The sequence below is a fragment of the Gobio gobio genome, assembly GCF_949357685.1.
Source record: "Gobio gobio genome assembly, chromosome: 24".
Classification (NCBI taxonomy): Eukaryota; Metazoa; Chordata; class Actinopteri; order Cypriniformes; family Gobionidae; genus Gobio; species Gobio gobio.
Genome location: NC_137120.1, coordinates 11,332,460 through 11,349,218, shown reverse-complemented (window position 1 = coordinate 11,349,218; position 16,759 = coordinate 11,332,460). Strand labels below are relative to the sequence as shown.

Below are 16,759 nucleotides of genomic sequence, written 5' to 3'. Positions count from 1 at the left end.
TCAACACGCTCAAAACGGTGGAGATGATAGTGGACTTCAGGAGGAACAGCCCAGCTCTCCCCCCACTCACCATCATGAACAGCACTGTGGAAGCAGTGGAGTCATTCAGGTTCCTGGGCACTACCATCTCTCAGGACCTGAAGTGGGACAATCACATTGACTCCATTGTGAAAAAGGCCCAGCAGAGACTGTACTTCCTTCGTCAGCTGAGGAAGTTCAACCTCCCACAGGAACTGCTGATTCAGTTCTACTCGGCTGTCATTGAGTCTGTGTTATGCACTTCCATCACTGTCTGGTTTGGTTCAACTACCAAATCTGACATCAAGAGACTACAACACACAATCCGGACTGCGGAGAGGATTATTGGTGCACCCCTGCCAACCCTCCAGGACCTGTACTCTTCCAGAGTGAGGAAGAGAGCAGGGAAAATCATCACAGACTCCGCTCACCCTGGACACCGCCTGTTTGAACTGTTACCATCAGGACGGCGACTCCGATCACTGGCCACTAGAACATCTAGGCACAGTAACAGTTTCTTCCCACAGGCCATTTCCCTCTTGAACAGTTAAATACACCCCCCCCCCCCCCCCCCCCTTCCCTAAAGTGCAATACTCTGACTCTTTGGTGCAATCTTCTAAACTCAGGAGATTATTTATATTTATATATTCATACTACTCAAATACTGTAAATATGTTCATAATCTGTAAATGTTTAGTCTGACTAAACGTAACTGTGATCTTTTATTCTTAGAATTTGTATTACTATGTTCTTGTTGTGTTTGTATTGTATATGTGCACTGGAAGCTTCAGCACCAAGAAAAATTCCTTGTGTGTGCAAGCACACTTGGCAATAAGGCTCTTTCTGATTTTCTGATTCTGACAATATTTTTTTTTTAGCAGAGAGTTCTGGGAAATGGAGTCAAAACAGTTCATGGTGACAGTAAGGGACGGGCTGCCATCTGCTGGTGCATAATGGTACCCACAGCTGACAGTAACACCTTTCATAAGGCCAGAATGGGAAACAGAGACAATTTCTTCTAAGCATGGGTTTCAATCTATTTGTGTAAAGGGAAGGGCGTCAGTTATCGAAATACAAGGAATCTTTGTTAGGTTCAAAGACAAACTTTTTTTATGTCTTGCCAAAAGACCATGTAGGACTCAAAAGGCAGTCCATCTGGACCTGGGCTTTTATTGAGAGGAACCTGAATAATCAAACTCTTCCTAGGTCAAATCCATCTTACAAGATGACAGATTTCCATCACTTATAATAGCTGTGAATGCTTGAACCCTCTCAAAAAAAGCTTTCAGAAAACTGTGGTTTAAAAGAAGAAGTAGAGCTGTAAGTAAAAACTGGAAACAAAATGAGAAACACTGGCTTCATTTGTGACCAAATTGCCCTCAATATATAGAGTAGATATTATTTTAGCGTTCCCTCTTTTCTTTTATAAATTAAATAAAATATGCAGCATTTTTTCTCCCTGAATAGCCACTTCACTCTGGATCTAATAAAGCACCCTTAGCATTTTTTTCTGCATATAGGTTAATTAGGCTAATTCTTCTTTTATGTTGTGTCATTGTATCATCTTCATTTGTCTGTTGCTTGCCTAAAATTTGATTCATTTAATTTAAAATAGAGGTATACCATAAATATTTTGCTTTTGCCAACTGTTTACTAAATCAAAAAGCGATTTTCTTTTTACACTTGTATTTGAATAACTCCAAATTAAAAGATACTGGTTTTGCTTTTCAATCCTTTAATAATGTTCTTAATACCTAAACAATAAGAAGGAGAACAATTTCGGACTCTCCAAAAACATGGCCCTGCTCTGAATATTATTCCCACCTCAGTTCAGTCAGTGGCGGTAGTGCTCCAAAAGCTGGTTTGCCAACCGCCAAAAATAAAGAAGAAGAAGAAAGCGAGTGAAAACATTCGCAAGATACCTTTTTTTAACTTGTCTACATCAGACTGTAAAAAAAGAAATGGATTTTTTGTGTGTTTTTTGAAAATGGCGATTGTTTTAAATGTGTTCTTGGTGTTACTGTTTTTATTCGACCACGGTAAGGAGACATTGTTCTCTCTGCATGCCTACGATAAATTAGCACAGTTTTGTTTTCAGATTCGCCTTGCTACAGCTGCCTATTTCGGAGTGCCTGTTTATGCCAGCTCCACGCAGGATTTAAAAAATCATAACAATAAAAGAAAAGATCCAAATGTTATCACGTCTGCAGTGGCGTGGTAAGTAGAGCCTCGTGGAGAAAGGTCTTGACGCGGTCGACGTACATGTGTTCTGATCCGCCTGATTTTGCTATCCTTCGTTTTCCCATCACATATCACAATTTACTTTCAATAAAAATGAAGAAAATGTTCTAAAGGTGAAAATAAAGTGCATAATGACTGTTTAATAATAATAGAAGTATGTATTGGTTAGGTATAGGGAGGGCTTTTATTGTCCCATTAAGGAGGCATCCATTTAATACTTTTAATAAATAATAATAATTTACAGTTATTATTGCATCCTGTTAATGTACAACAATACTGAGGTGCAGATAGTATGTATCTGCCACGATAAAGTATAAATAGCAATTACTATTTACACATATTGCAAAGAACTGCTACTTCTACATGGTAGAATATCACTATTTTCACTTAGTGCAAATATCATCTATTGCCATTTGCCACTGCATTTCTTACTAGGTCAAAATTAATACCTTGATCAAGCTTTTATCATTTTATAAACTCCTGTCATCATTTAACTCCAATACATTATATTTTTGTTGGAAAGTGTGTCTCCTCTTCTCTGCTGCCATTGTGTTCTCTGCTGCCATTCAAATCTAATATAACTCATTGTGTGCTTCCTAGACATTTAGATTTAGAGAACATATTGACATGTTATGTTCCCTTCAATTTATCCAATGATTTTTGTCGAATTGGTTTTTAAATAAGTCTTAAATTCACCTTCATAAAACCTGCAGAAACCCTGACAATGAATCCAGACATATTTCTCTAGACATTTTCACTGCACTTACCTGTTGTTTATTTTTGTTTGTCTCAAAATTAACTGTACGTAATTTCTTTTTAAGGTTTTTTTGATGTTGATTATGTCGAAGTGTCAGTGATGGCGGGAGATTCAGTCACTCTACCGACAAATGTTCACACAAGCCAACAAGAGGATATTAAATGGTATTTCAATGACATTCGAATAGCTGAAATCAGTGGAGATCTCAGTGATGCCTGTACAGATGTTCAGTGTGAAGATGGAGATGAGAGATTCAGAGACAGACTGAAGCTGGATCATCAGACTGGATCTCTGACCATCACAAACACCAGAATCACAGACTCAGGACTCTTTGAGCTGAAACTCATCAGCAGCAGCAGCATCAACGAAAAGATCTTCAATGTTACTTTTTATGGTGAGTCATTTCATGAATGTTTAAAAGTAAGTTAAATAGGTTTAAATTACAGATTTTTAAACATTTTTAGTAAGGGATGATGTACATCCAGTCGGTTGTTATCACAGAATAAACCCAGACTGAGTGATCAGGACCCCGACGCCAAGCTTTATAATAGCAGTAGTTGTAGCTGTTTTTGAAGTCCATAAAAATGCATCTGTCCGTCAAATAACGTGCTCCACGCGGCTCCGGGTGTTAATAAAGGCCTTCTGAAGGGAAACGATGCGGTTGTGTAAGAAAAATATCCATATTTAAAACTTTATCAAGTAAAGTTCTGGCCATAGTACCTGGATGAGCGGTTTGTTATTCACTTTGGTGGTTGTTATCTGGGAATAGAGAATGGGAACGTGACGTCAGCAACGCAATGCATTCGTGGTCTTTAGGACACTGCACTACATTAGAGAATGAGTAGTAGTGGAGGTAGACTTTAAAACTTGTATTATACAGTTAAAAACACATTTGAATGGTCACCGCTTGCTGTGTTATGAACTGTCATAGCCGCTCTTTTACAACCTGCGTGGAAAACATCTCAAATCACGCGCAATATTTCAGTTTACCAGCTTGGAAATAATAAGAGTAAGTGAAAGTAATGCTACCTTCACGTGCTATCGGAAATTTGACAATTCCCACTTCTGAAGTGGTGATTACGAGCTCATCCCATTCATATTTCAAAAGTGGAGGGCGTTCATGTGCAATTTTTACCAAGGAAACTCCTATTCACGATAATTCCGAGAGCACGTGAAGGCAGCATAACACTCGGAAATAAACAACTTAGCCAAAATGTGTCTTTATAATTTGTATTTATTATTTATAACAGATATATTACAGATGAATATTTTCTGAACCGCTTGAATGTGCTCACACCATAAATAGTGCATGAAACGCGTCTGGAAATGCTTCATTGTTCAGCTTCTCTCAGTAGAACGAAATCTTGTACTTGTTCCATTTAAGTCCAGTAAAACTTTTTAGTACTGTAGGCTAAAGCGCTTTCAAATACAAATCATTTCAAAGCTGCATTACGAGCCATAATCTGTTATCCTTTAATGCACGTTAAGGAATTAGGGCGATATGATATAGGCTATGTTGATTGTATAAATGATCCACTGGCTGAGATCAAGCTATAAGTATATTTACTATTTTATATATAAGATACAGACTTTTTAGTTAGGCTATTAAAAAATAAACTGCAAAAGACAAACCAATGTGTGGTGCGATAGAAGGCGGCCGTCTGATTTCTCATTGTATGAAACGTGATGAATATGTGCAGTATCCTGGCCGCACGACTGAGCGCTCATGTACGTTAGAGATTCGAATATTAGTCCATTTATTATAAGTGAGTGCAAGCAAGAGATCTTAAAAAGTATTAAAGTAAATACAGTCGTTTTTTCCTCTGGTGATTCGCATTTGTTATCATTGTACGCTCCTGAGCGTGTCCTAAAACATGGCGGCGACTACCCATAATGCAATGCGCAATGACGTAGTTTCCCAGACTCTATAACATACCGCTGGAATGCGCGATTGACCAATCAGAATCAAATATTCCTCAGAGCTGTGTAATAACATTCTTGCCATGTTCTTTTCTCTTATGCCTTGTTTACACCTGGTATTAAGATGTGTTTTGGTCGATCGGATCACAAGTAGACAAGGGAGACACATTCCCGTTTACACCTGGTATTTTAATCACTTTAATCACTTGTTTTTTTCCACTTTCAACCTCTTCTGTCCTGATTTCTTCGAGGGGAGGGTTTATGGGCTGGTAAGTAAATGTGGTGTTTTTCAGATCTTTCGGTATAATCGCCAGATTAAACTTATTCAATTTACATATGAATGTGCCTGGAGACAACAGAAAAACACACAGAGAGCATCAGCTTTTGTTTCTGATAGGCGCAAAACCAGCCGAACGCTGTGAGTGTGTGTGTTAGAAATCAGGAACGGTGACGGCCTTTTGTGACTGTTTGAACATATTCAACCACATGAGCGTTTACACTACGAAAACAATCTGGTCGAATGTGTTTTCGACTACCTCTGGAAGTGGTCGAAAGTGGACAGGCTCAAAACATTTTAGACCCCGTTTACACCTGTGTTTAGCGTCGTCCACTTGTGATCCGATTGACCAAAATGCATCTTAAACAGGATTTATTCTATTTTAATGCAGTAAATACTTAAAGGGGCACTTCAGCGCTGGGAAGATGAATGTGTATTTAAACTGGGTCATTTATGTAGTAGTAATGTGAAATTATTTTTGAATTTGGTGCCTTCTAGACTGTGGATGAAAGACAACAACTCCCAGAATGCACTTGCTTCGCTGCCCTACGAGGCCACTCCCAAAGCCATGGCTATTGGTTATCACTTGCCCACCATTACACCGCCCCCACCGTCGTTTTGTTTTTCATAGTAATAAAATAATTTTGTTCAGTTAGAGAATAAACACTACAATATGTCTTTTCAATAAAGTGAGTGAGCCGAACGAAAGTCACGGCACAAACGCAGCAGGAGTCAGATTTCATTCATCACGAGAGCGAAGAGCTGAGCAGAGCTGAGGTAAGCACGGCAGTCATTCACGACGCGTGTCCAGTCTGGTGCGTTATCAGATCGCATATGGCAGCTTAACTTTCATAGGAATTAGGGCTGCACGATATGAGGAAAAGCTGCGATGTGCGATAACATTGTTTAATATTGCGATGACGATATGACTTGCGATAAATATTCAAATGTGAATGCTAGCTATAGCCTACTGTTCCCATGTCTTAGTGCTTTAATAGGTCGTGTTCAGTGTTGGGCAGTAACGGAATACATGTACCGGCATTATGTATTTAGAATACATAACTGTATTCCGTTACAGTTACAATTTAAATAGTTGATATTTAGAATACATGAGTTTATTTACTATCTAAATAAATTAAGGCAACTAAATGCATTTCTCAGAAGCCCCAAAATGAAAACGAAAAAATGCACGGTTTGCGTGATCAGTCACAATGGAGTCGGAAGAGGAGCAGCGGGAGCTGTAGAGATGGAGCCAGAACAACAGAGCCAGGGCAAGAAAACGTTTCTATCTTGGAAATTCAAACAGCATTTCATATTAAAGAAAGAGAAGGGAGAACGAAATATAACACGGCAGTGCAACTGTGCAGTGGCGCGGTGGTTGGGGTGGCGGCTACGCATGCATGCCTATATTTTTTTATATAGCCTATTATATATATAAATTCGTTAGGCTATATATTCGTTAAATATATTATTCGTTTATATTTTATTTTCAAAATGTAGGCTATTTAATTGAGATTGAGGTGTATAAATATAAAATAAAATATTGAATATTGAAAATAAAAAATAAGGCTCAAACGTGCGTTTATTTTAGTAGGCATACTTCCGTCAGTGAAACAACATAGCCTACTACAGCCTGTAAAACATTTTAAATAAATATCTGTAAATAGGCTAATCGAAATATAAATAATAATGCATGGAAACAAATGGATTCATGCCGAACGAGAGAGGAAGGTGTGGTGAGCCAAATTTAAGTTTGCTTGCGTTTTGCTATCAATCTGGTCACACGATTTTCCACGAATTTAACATAGGCTTACTCCATTTTATTCTACTGGACATGGAATCTCTTATTTATTTTCCCAAATCCTCATTTACGTCTCTCACATGGGATAAAACGTTTCTTCCTTGTTTGATTTATTTAGGAGTAGGCTGTTCGCATCATTTACTGTGGTAAAGTAGAAAACGGAGTAGGACAGATACATTTTACTTCTAAATTTACTTTATTTAACACAGTTTGTGCTTGCTATTAGACTTGGTCAAGTTTATGTGTAGGCGTAGGCTATTTCATACACGCCGGCGATTTTTAGTTTCGCTTTCTCTCACAGCGCATAATCAGACAAAGCCTCAGTTCTTGACCCTGCGGAAGATAATTCTGTTCTTCACATTTTACTACAAGTAGCCTATCAGTTTTGGAACATCAGGAGAAAACATGAAGATATTAGAAAACGATGCTTCTTTCCTGCTCGTGTCATCCCTTTCAGCACAAAGAGGTATGACGCACGTCTGTGGGGAAATATAAACACATTTTTTCTTTAACTAATATTGGCTGTGATGTAACATTTAATTGCAAACCTATTATTTATTTTTAAATAAAGCTTTGTGCTTCACTCGTGTCATAATATTCACGTAAAACAGCATTCACATACAAAAAAAGCAACCTGGTCTCATTGTGAAAATGTACCTCTGGCAACGTTTTTGCAAACCGCCAAAATACGTGCCAATAAGTACATATCTCTGCAGTTTCAAAGTGAAATGAACACTAGAGGCAGTAAAACAGCAAGCACTTTTTATCGTTTTTTTTTTTCCCATGTAAATGAATACATTTTGGAGTTTGCGTCACTTAATCTGCTCCATATGCTCGGCTTTTTTTATATAATAAGTTTGCTCAGTAGCTCAGCTGGTACAGATTTGTACTTGTAATAATGAAAGCTCAGGTACGAATCCCGTGAAAGACAAGTCATGATAAAAGAGCTCAAAGATGAGTTCACACAAGCTAACAAGACATGGTTACTATTGTATTTTTGTCACATTTGCTTTTGTTAACACTATCGGTTAGGTTTAGGGTTTAGTGTAGGTGTACGTGTACGTTAAAAAACAATGTCACAAAACGTCAGATTGACGCTCATCTGTTCCGGGGAAAAAAACGAAGCTTTTGGCGGCACCCAGTGGACATATCACTTTGAAACTGCAGTGATATGTACATATTGGTACGTATTTTGGGGTTTGCAAAAACGTTGCCAGAGGTACATTTTCGCAATGAGACCAGGCTGAAAAAAAGTGTTTTGGCCGACCACTGCCTGTGCTCCTGCTTAGTTGACGTGCAACTTTACATTCTCCTATGTGCTGATTTACTAGCCCAAGAGCCGTTTGACGTTAGCTAAATATTTTATAATATATGTTTAGTAAGCAGGATTTGATGGCCGCATTCCTACACTTATACTAGGGTTGGGCGATGTCCCCTAAATTGGCAGTTGACGATGTTTACAGTAAAACATCGTGATGGTCGATGATATCGTCGTTTTAGGTTTTTTTTTTGGGGGGGGGGGGGGGGGGGTAAATAGGTAGATAATATACTATCTTTACATAAATAGCTACTATTCTATTAAAACTATAATTTCGTTATTTTTACTAACCCAAATAATGACTCATCCGCTAGTTTGCACGTGAGGGGAAAAAATGGGTTCCTTCCACTTAAGAGTTGAGCTCTTTTTATTTTAATATATCTCTTTACATAAATACTATTTTCTACTTTAAAAAAAAATTACTTCGTTATTTTACTAACCCAGTGTTTTGTATGTGAATGTTGTTTCACATGAATATTACCACAGGAGTGAAGCACAAAGCTTAGCCTAGAAAGGAATTAATGGTCAGAGAGCACTTTTTCATTCTGTTTTGCGATCTGGATCTGGATCTGGATCTGGTCACTCGACTTTCCGTGAATTTTAACAATAGGCCTAGTCCATTTTATCCCAATGGACATGGACATCTCGTTTCTTTTCCCAAATCTTCACTCGCGTCGCACCCATGTTCACAGGGGATTATAAAAGTTTCTTCCTTTCGTTTGCTTATAATTAAGTATATTATAACTATTCACATCCTTTACTGTGGTAAAGTATAAAAAACACTGTAGGACGAATACCTTATTACTTCAAATTTTATTTAACACAGTTTGTTATTAAACTTGGTAAGGCGCGTCAAGTGTGGTTTATTTGAATAGCGCATTTCGCGCGCGCCGGTGATTTTAGTTTCGTTTTCTCTGGCAGTGAATAATCAAAGATTGCCTAAATGTCTTGACCCCGTGGAAGATAAAATTCGCTCTTCAGACCTTTTACAACAAGTGTTGCTTTGCAACATCAGTAGAACATATGAAGATGAAGATATTCGAGAAGGTCTATCCAGCTTGTGTCCCACATTCCTCTCAAAGCGCAGAGCGGTATATGACGCATCTTTGCGGGGAAATAGTATGAATCAAATATTTTTCTAACTAATTAATTTTCTTATATTCTTGAGGTTACCATTATTTACTGAAAATCGTTTAAATGTTTTATAGGCTGTGTTGTTTCACTGACGGAAGTGCTTAAATAAACACGCATGCTTATGGATGTTTCAGCCTCAAATAATTTCAAAATGTAGGCTATATATATCTGGCATAGACTACAGTATTTAAAATAGCATATATGCATTAGTTACATTCTCAATTTAATTTACAGAGGAATCCCTGCTAAATGTTTAGTTTAATTAATACTATAGAAGAGGATTTGTGTGTGTCGCACTCACAACAGACTCGCAACGGGGGCGGGGCATCACGATGGTGGCGCTCCATCGTGATGTCGGTCAGCATCGTCCATCGGCACAACCCTAACTTATACAATGCAATTCAATGTGGAAGTAATCCAAGTATTCAGAATACGTTACTCAGATTGGCGCATGTAATAAACTGTATTCCCTTATTCATCGTGTCAGGCTGTCTGTTGCGATGTGTTCATCGTGCGAGTTCATATCGCGATGACGATGAAAATTCGATGTATCGTTCAGCCCTAATAGGAATTCATTGAAAAGTTGAAACACTCACTTTGCTCCGCACTGCTCCGTTATGAATGCCCGAGCCGAGCAGCCGTGCGCATTTACATTCTGTGAGCGAGATCCCTCCCCTGTGGGCGGGTTGAAAACAGCTCCTACTCTACTGGCTGTAGTCTCTAGCCTCTGGCCAAAAAATCCTCAGATGACGCAAAATGACGATATTTGCGTCATCTGAGGATTTTTTCCAGAAATGAAATGCATAATTCTCTCGCCTCAGGGGGATATGAGGGGGAAAAGTACGATAATTCGAATATACTACCGGGTTTCTACTGATACAAAGCTTAATGCTAAATCGCTGAAGTAACCCTTTAATCTCTTTGAAAACACACTTCCTGTTAAAATACTGTATAATTCAAAATGTGTGCAAAACAAATAAATGTTCCTTTTCAAAGAGCATGATAAATTGTTCTCATATCCACAGTGCTTTCACGTTTTTTTGTTGTTTTGTTTTCAAAAAGCTCCTTCAATCATCTGTTGGTTTGTGTTTCAGGTGCTACAGAACAAGATGAAAAATCACTGAACGTGGGAGAATCTGTTACTTTAGATCCTGGTGTAGCAAGGAAACCAAATGATAAGATGACGTGGTATTTTAATGGCATTGCCATCGCTGAAATCACTGGGTATCATGGTAAGATCTGTGAAGATGATCAGTGTGAAGAGAATTTCAGAGACAGACTGAAGCTGGATCTTCAGACTGGATCTCTGACCATCACAAACAGCAGAGCTGAAGACTCTGGACTTTATGAACTAAAGATGACCAGCTTCAGATTTCGTCGCATCAACAGCGATATCAGTGTGAAGCGCTTCGGAGTTACTGTTAGTGAGTATAATTTAGTTCCCATGAGCTAATTATAGCTCTTTTTTTACTCACTCAGTATTAATTGAGATTAATTCTATCACCTTCACATGCACATCAAGTTTATGCTGAGTTCACACTGCACTAGGGCTGCACGATTTGGGGAAAATATCTAATTGCGATTATTCTGGTTAAAATGCGATTTATATATTATTTTTTACAAATGAAAAGTGTGTATATAACATTTTGTGTTTATATATTTATATGGCTAATAATAATTATTATGATTATTATTATTGCTAAATAAAAATTTGAAATATTACTATTACACCCATTAACCCAAATCGCGATTGCGGTTCGATTTCAATTAATTTGAAAATCATTCATCAAATGACTGTTCTTTTCACACTGCATGACTATCTGGGGTAGCATTCAGTCATGGCTGTGTTCACACTCTATGGATCGGCAACAGGAGGTTTCACACTGCATGACTTTACAATAGGAAGAATCACAGACAACTCTGTCTCGCCCGTAAACTAACATGAGAAGTGATGAGGAAATAACACAAGATCATGCATGCGTCAGATTGGAATTATTAAAAATGATATCCTGCAAGAAGCTTGCGATCCAAATCGTCTGTGCGCTGATTTTCAGCAAAAACAGGAAAAAGAAAAAAAGATTATGGAGGACGAAATGGTGCAGCCTAGCATGGATAAGAGCAGGGAGAGCAGCAATAACCCACCTTAGGGTAAACAGAACAGAACCGACATAACGTATTGCATATCATTAATGTTGATATTAAATGTACAAAATAATTCAGTAATTTAGTGTGATTCAGGGGGAATTAGAATACCAAATCCTGACTGGACGAGAGGAGGAGCTGGGGATGGAGGAGGGTAAATGAGCTCTGGAGAAACTTGATAGCTGCTGATAGTACTGAAGGGGCTTATATATGTATGCTGTGATAGACGTTGTATTCCTATAGGTAGACGTGATCAGCTGATGTGAGCTTGACTAACGTGACCCTGCCAGAACTGACGCTATACACTTGAATTTTGCAATGTGCTGCTGTTGCAGCTGGTCAAGCAAATGCTTTTTCTTTGTTTCTGTTTGATAGAATATCAAATATATCTATAAAAATACTGATATTTTGGTCTATACCACCTCCCCGAACTTCTCGCTGCCCTGTATCTTGCTCTCTCTCATTGGCTGTAGGTCATCGCCGATGTAATTTTCAGTCAGAACACGTCACACAGCAGGATTTTAAATCGCCGACAGGTCCAGATATTTAGCATGGCAAATATCTCACGGGTGTCGGATCTGTGATTCTCCCTCTGTGATTCTCCGTTCTCGGATCTGTGATCTGTGAAGCACTGATTTGCCTCCGACTTCGGGCATTTGTCTGCGATTTTGCGAAACCTGGCGAGTGAAAATCGGGCCTAACATCGTGCAGTGTGAACTCGCCATTACACGCAATGTCACAACAAACGCATGCTGTTAACAGGTCTAAAGTTATTAACATTATAAATGCATAACATTAGTTTTTCTGTGAACATTAAGTGCACACTGCTGTGATGCTGTTTTAGCTGCTGTTATACATTTTAGAAGATGCTGCCATTTATTAGCTAACTCAAGGTCATACAATTGACCAAAGTAAATATCAAAAGGTGTAAATGTCAGGCAAAGATATTGTTGAAGTTGATATCAGTCGCTCTCTAGTAATAATTGACTGTCTGTCTTCAGCTGTTCCAGGTTCAGGTCTGTCTTCAGGTGCTATAGCTGGAATAGTTATTGTTGTTCTGCTGCTTGTCGCTGCTGCTGCTGTTGGAGCGATTTACTATCACAAGCCTCAAATGATTGTGAGTATTACATACAGCTGATTTAACAAGATGGAGATTGTAAAGAATATTTGCAACTTATTCTGATTAAGTGATCTGTGTTTAATTGAGTTTGTTATTATTGTTCAAACAGACCCTGTGAGCCAGCACGATAATCTGGTAAGCTACTAAAGCCTCATTCAGTGCATATCCAATTGGTAGTGGTTCAACGGATTACAAAACTCATGGTTTGGATCATATTAACAGTTTTGAGTCACGGCTCTGGGGGAGTATTATAGAAACATCTTGGCTGCATCCGAAATCGCGTACCTGTTGAGTAGGTACTACATTTGAATTTGAAGGATCTTCGCGACCGTTAAAAAAGTGCGTTCTATATAGTATGAATGAATGTAATTCGGAAGTACAGTATCCGCCATGTTGTCATGATCATGTGACCTACCAGCGTCAGATGCGTCCCATCACCTCCATTCATAAATCGTCTCCCGTGGCCAAATGGGATAGTAAAGTGTCCATCGTATGCACACTTCAGAATCTCGCCGGAAGTAGTCATTTTCGCCTACTGTTTTTCAAATACTATATTCAAATTCAATATTCGGATCACAAGGCGACGACGCTAAATACAGGTGTAAACAGGGCCTAAAAACGTTTTGAGCTTGTCCACTTTCAACCACTTCCAGAGGTAGTCGAAAACGCATTCAACCAGATTCCTTTAGTAGTGTAAATGCTCATGTGGTCGAATGTGTTCAAACAGTCACAAAAGTGTAAACATTGCGTAAACATTATGGGAAGTGCTAGTCAGATGGGATTTAAGTTCAAGACCAAAGTTTAGTTTGAAGAGGAAAAACTTACCAAGAACAATGTTCTCTCACCATTCCTGATTTCTAACACACACTCACAGTGTTCAGCAGAAACAAAAGCTGATACTCTCCGCATGTTTTTCTGTTGTCTCTCCTCGAGTTCAAATGTAAATTGTGTGAGTAAATTTTTTCCGTTAGATTGAAAGATTTGAAAAACGCATACAATTACTTGCCCATAGGCTGTTATGACTCTGGTCTATGGTCAGAGTGTAACATTAAAGTAATAAGTCACAATATAAAATGACAATCACTATTAGAAAAACCCCAATTCTTCCAGAATGTTGCATTTGTAATTCTCAATGCTTCAGATAATATGGCATGCAAACATTTTATATTACTGTAGTATAAAACTGTTATTCAGTTTATCAGACTGAAGATAAACCATCTCGTCACAGAGATGTTGTATGGTTGTTGACATGTGAGATCCAAAAGACACACTTCCAGTCCAGTGCTGCATTTATCAACTTTGTTTATCACAGAGCTCAATGATATACTTTTAAATTCACAGTTCCAATGCTCAAACACATAGTAATCCCACAAGCTTCCACCTGCACGTCCTGACACGTCAAAAAATGTGCTTCCCTCCATGACACACCTGACTTGTTTTACCCTCTGGCTACATATGTACTCATTAGACCCACACTCCACCCAGTGTCAAAGAATGGAATTACATTAGATATTTAATGGCTCTTTCACATTGTGTTTAATATTGAGGAAAAGAAAACTACTATATATTTTGGAAACACTGAAAGAAATGTGTGTGTATGAATCATCAGTGCTGTTCTTCTCTTTTACCGTCTGTGAATCTGTATATCTTCTTACAGGAGGATTCGTTCCTTTATTGAGAATAATGCTAAAGTGATGACTCCTGCCCATGAGATGAATGTGTCACGAACAGGCGGTGTGGATAAACTTGATGGAGGCGAATTAAGTTCAGACAGCTGAATATAATGAGTGACCAAGACAACTAACGACTAACTCAGGGAGAAGAGACGCAAAAAGTCCAAACTAACAGAACCGTGACAGAATACCCCTGGAACCCACGTAGCCGGAGAGCTGATGAGGCGAAGTGGAGCCGCAGCGACGACCCCCCCTTCCGTTCATGTGCGCTCAGTGCTGCCGGTTCTCTTGAGCTGAGCTGCGGCAGAGTGATCTCGCGCCACAGCGCCAAAGCGGTATTTATGCTTTTGAATTTCGTCAAAAATGGACGTAATCTAAAATCTGAGACTTTGTTTCATATCAATAGTAATAAAGCACAAAGATTATTGCGATTTATTGGATGGGAGGTGCGCTACTAACTGAAAACAGGATGACTAATCGATTCTTGGGATTTAAGAATCGATATTGTTTTGTAAAAGTGAGAATCGATTAAAATCGAGAAATCGATATTTTTTACCCAGCCCTACTATACGTACACTAACTGGACATTTAAAGTGCACATTTATTTGGACTCTTCAGGGTGAACACTACTCACACTATTTAGAGGATGTTTACAGCAGTGTGTTGTGAACTTCTGTTGTTTCTTGAAGTAGAGACCAGGAGAACTTGGATAGGTTTTTCAGCAGGATTCTTTATTGAGAAAAACGTGCTGTCTTTCCGCTGAGGTTCCAAGTCTGACTAAAGCCAGTTGAACATTGTATTTTATATACATTTCAAGGGGAGGGATTATACTGCAGGGGAGGAGACACTCTAAGCAATACAATGCCTGATTTAATCAGCATAACAGTGTCAATCAAATGCATAGATGCTAATCCAATCACTCAGCATAACAGTGTCAATCAAATGCATAGATGCTAATCCAATCACTCAGCATAACAGTGTCAATCAAATGCATAGATGCTAATCCAATCACTCAGCATAACAGTGTCAATCAAATGCATAGATGCTAATCCAATCACTCAGCATAACAGTGTCAATCAAATGCATAGATTCAATCAGCCTACCACTCAGGGGCTCCAAAAGTCATTAAAGACAAATGGTGCTCATTTTAGAAACAGGAACTGGCCTGGAAGAATCTGATCTCATCAATTTGACCTTAAATGCTAAATACAATGTACTTTCTTAAATTTGTAATCCCACAGGTGTTAATTTCGTTGATGATTAATTTTCACGAATTGTAACGTGCTGATCTAAACGCGGGAAAATGCGGCTGTCAACAGGCTCAAGCAACAGCGCTTCAGAGCGGTTCAATCAATGAATAGGGCACATTTATGCTAGGTAATTTGATTACTAAAGCTGAGGAAAAATTACAGTGTTTACTTTACAATGTTTATATGGTAATATGTTTTATACGGTTGTAACAATGCATATTTTATCTCCCTCATCTGAACTTGAATGAGCAGCTGCAACTGCAAAAGTAAGCGCAGACATTTCAAAATAAGAGTCACAGTGCATTTCGAGCTTGTTATAATTAAAAGTCACGCATTATACATTTTTGGTTACACAATAAACTGTCATTTCATTCCCATTTAATTCATAGTCAGGAGGAAAGACCAAGAACAGTATTTGACACATATTATTCAATAAAGTGTCAGGGTTATAATAGTGTAACTAAAACCATTAAAAAATATTCATTACTTCAAATAAAAATAAAACTTATTTGAAGCTTTAGCTTAACCTGATATACTAACTAAAACAGAAATACAACATTATGTAAAAAATGTAAAATGTAAAAAAAAAGTGAATTGAGCTCTCTTTCGTATTTTTTTTTGCGCTTGAACAGTCAAAAACACAATTATGTCAATGTCAGTTTTGACATGTGTTTAAGTAACAGTCGGTTATGTAACTCTTAAATGCTCAATTAATGCATTACAATTTAACTAAACTCATTCGATTTTGGATGACTAAATCTACTGTAGATGTAGTCGACTAAAATCTTATGATATTTAGTCAACTAAAACTAGACTAAAACTAAAAACAATTCAGGTGACTAAAATATGACTAAAACTACAGGGCATGACTAAAACTAAATCAAAATTTGCTGTAAAAAATGAAAACTGGTTTATAGACATATGCCGGTATACGGTAATACCAAAGACTGTAAAAAAATATGGACGTAGTATCTGTGACGGCACCCATAGGATTCTGATGAGCAGTTTTGAGGCATAAAATAAGGTCGAGCTGGCCGTTGCCTTTAGTCACTCCCGGACAACAGAAAATGGGCAAAAAGGCGGGACGTGGGTGAGGCTGAGGTGATGT

General features: G+C 38.2%; 1 protein-coding gene across 2 annotated transcripts; it reads left to right on the top strand.

Moving 5' to 3' along the window:
- The first annotated feature begins 1,886 nt into the window (after positions 1-1,886).
- On the top strand, positions 1,887-16,228 carry LOC307120380 (uncharacterized protein). 2 transcript variants are annotated; one of them, XR_013815782.1, is made up of 7 exons: positions 1,887-2,057; positions 3,081-3,410; positions 10,561-10,890; positions 12,610-12,725; positions 12,838-12,863; positions 14,386-15,332; positions 15,472-16,228. XR_013815782.1 is itself a non-coding variant. In XM_079807398.1 (6 exons), exons 1-5 carry the CDS (start codon positions 2,006-2,008, stop codon positions 12,844-12,846), a joined length of 837 nt encoding a protein of 278 aa, XP_079663524.1. In that variant the 5' UTR covers positions 1,887-2,005; the 3' UTR covers positions 12,847-12,863; positions 14,386-16,228. The 2 variants fall into 2 exon arrangements, 1 of the variants encoding a protein (XP_079663524.1); XM_079807398.1 differs by having other exon boundaries at positions 14,386-16,228.
- The last annotated feature ends 531 nt before the right edge of the window (positions 16,229-16,759 follow it).

Coding starts and splice junctions, on each gene's coding strand:
- LOC307120380 (XM_079807398.1), top strand. CDS start 2,006: ATGGCGATTGTTTTAAATGTGTTCTTGGTGTTACTGTTTTTATTCGAC. Junction 3,411..10,560: donor CTTCAATGTTACTTTTTATG/GTGAGTCATTTC, acceptor TTTGTGTTTCAG/GTGCTACAGAACAAGATGAA. Junction 10,891..12,609: donor GCGCTTCGGAGTTACTGTTA/GTGAGTATAATT, acceptor GTCTGTCTTCAG/CTGTTCCAGGTTCAGGTCTG.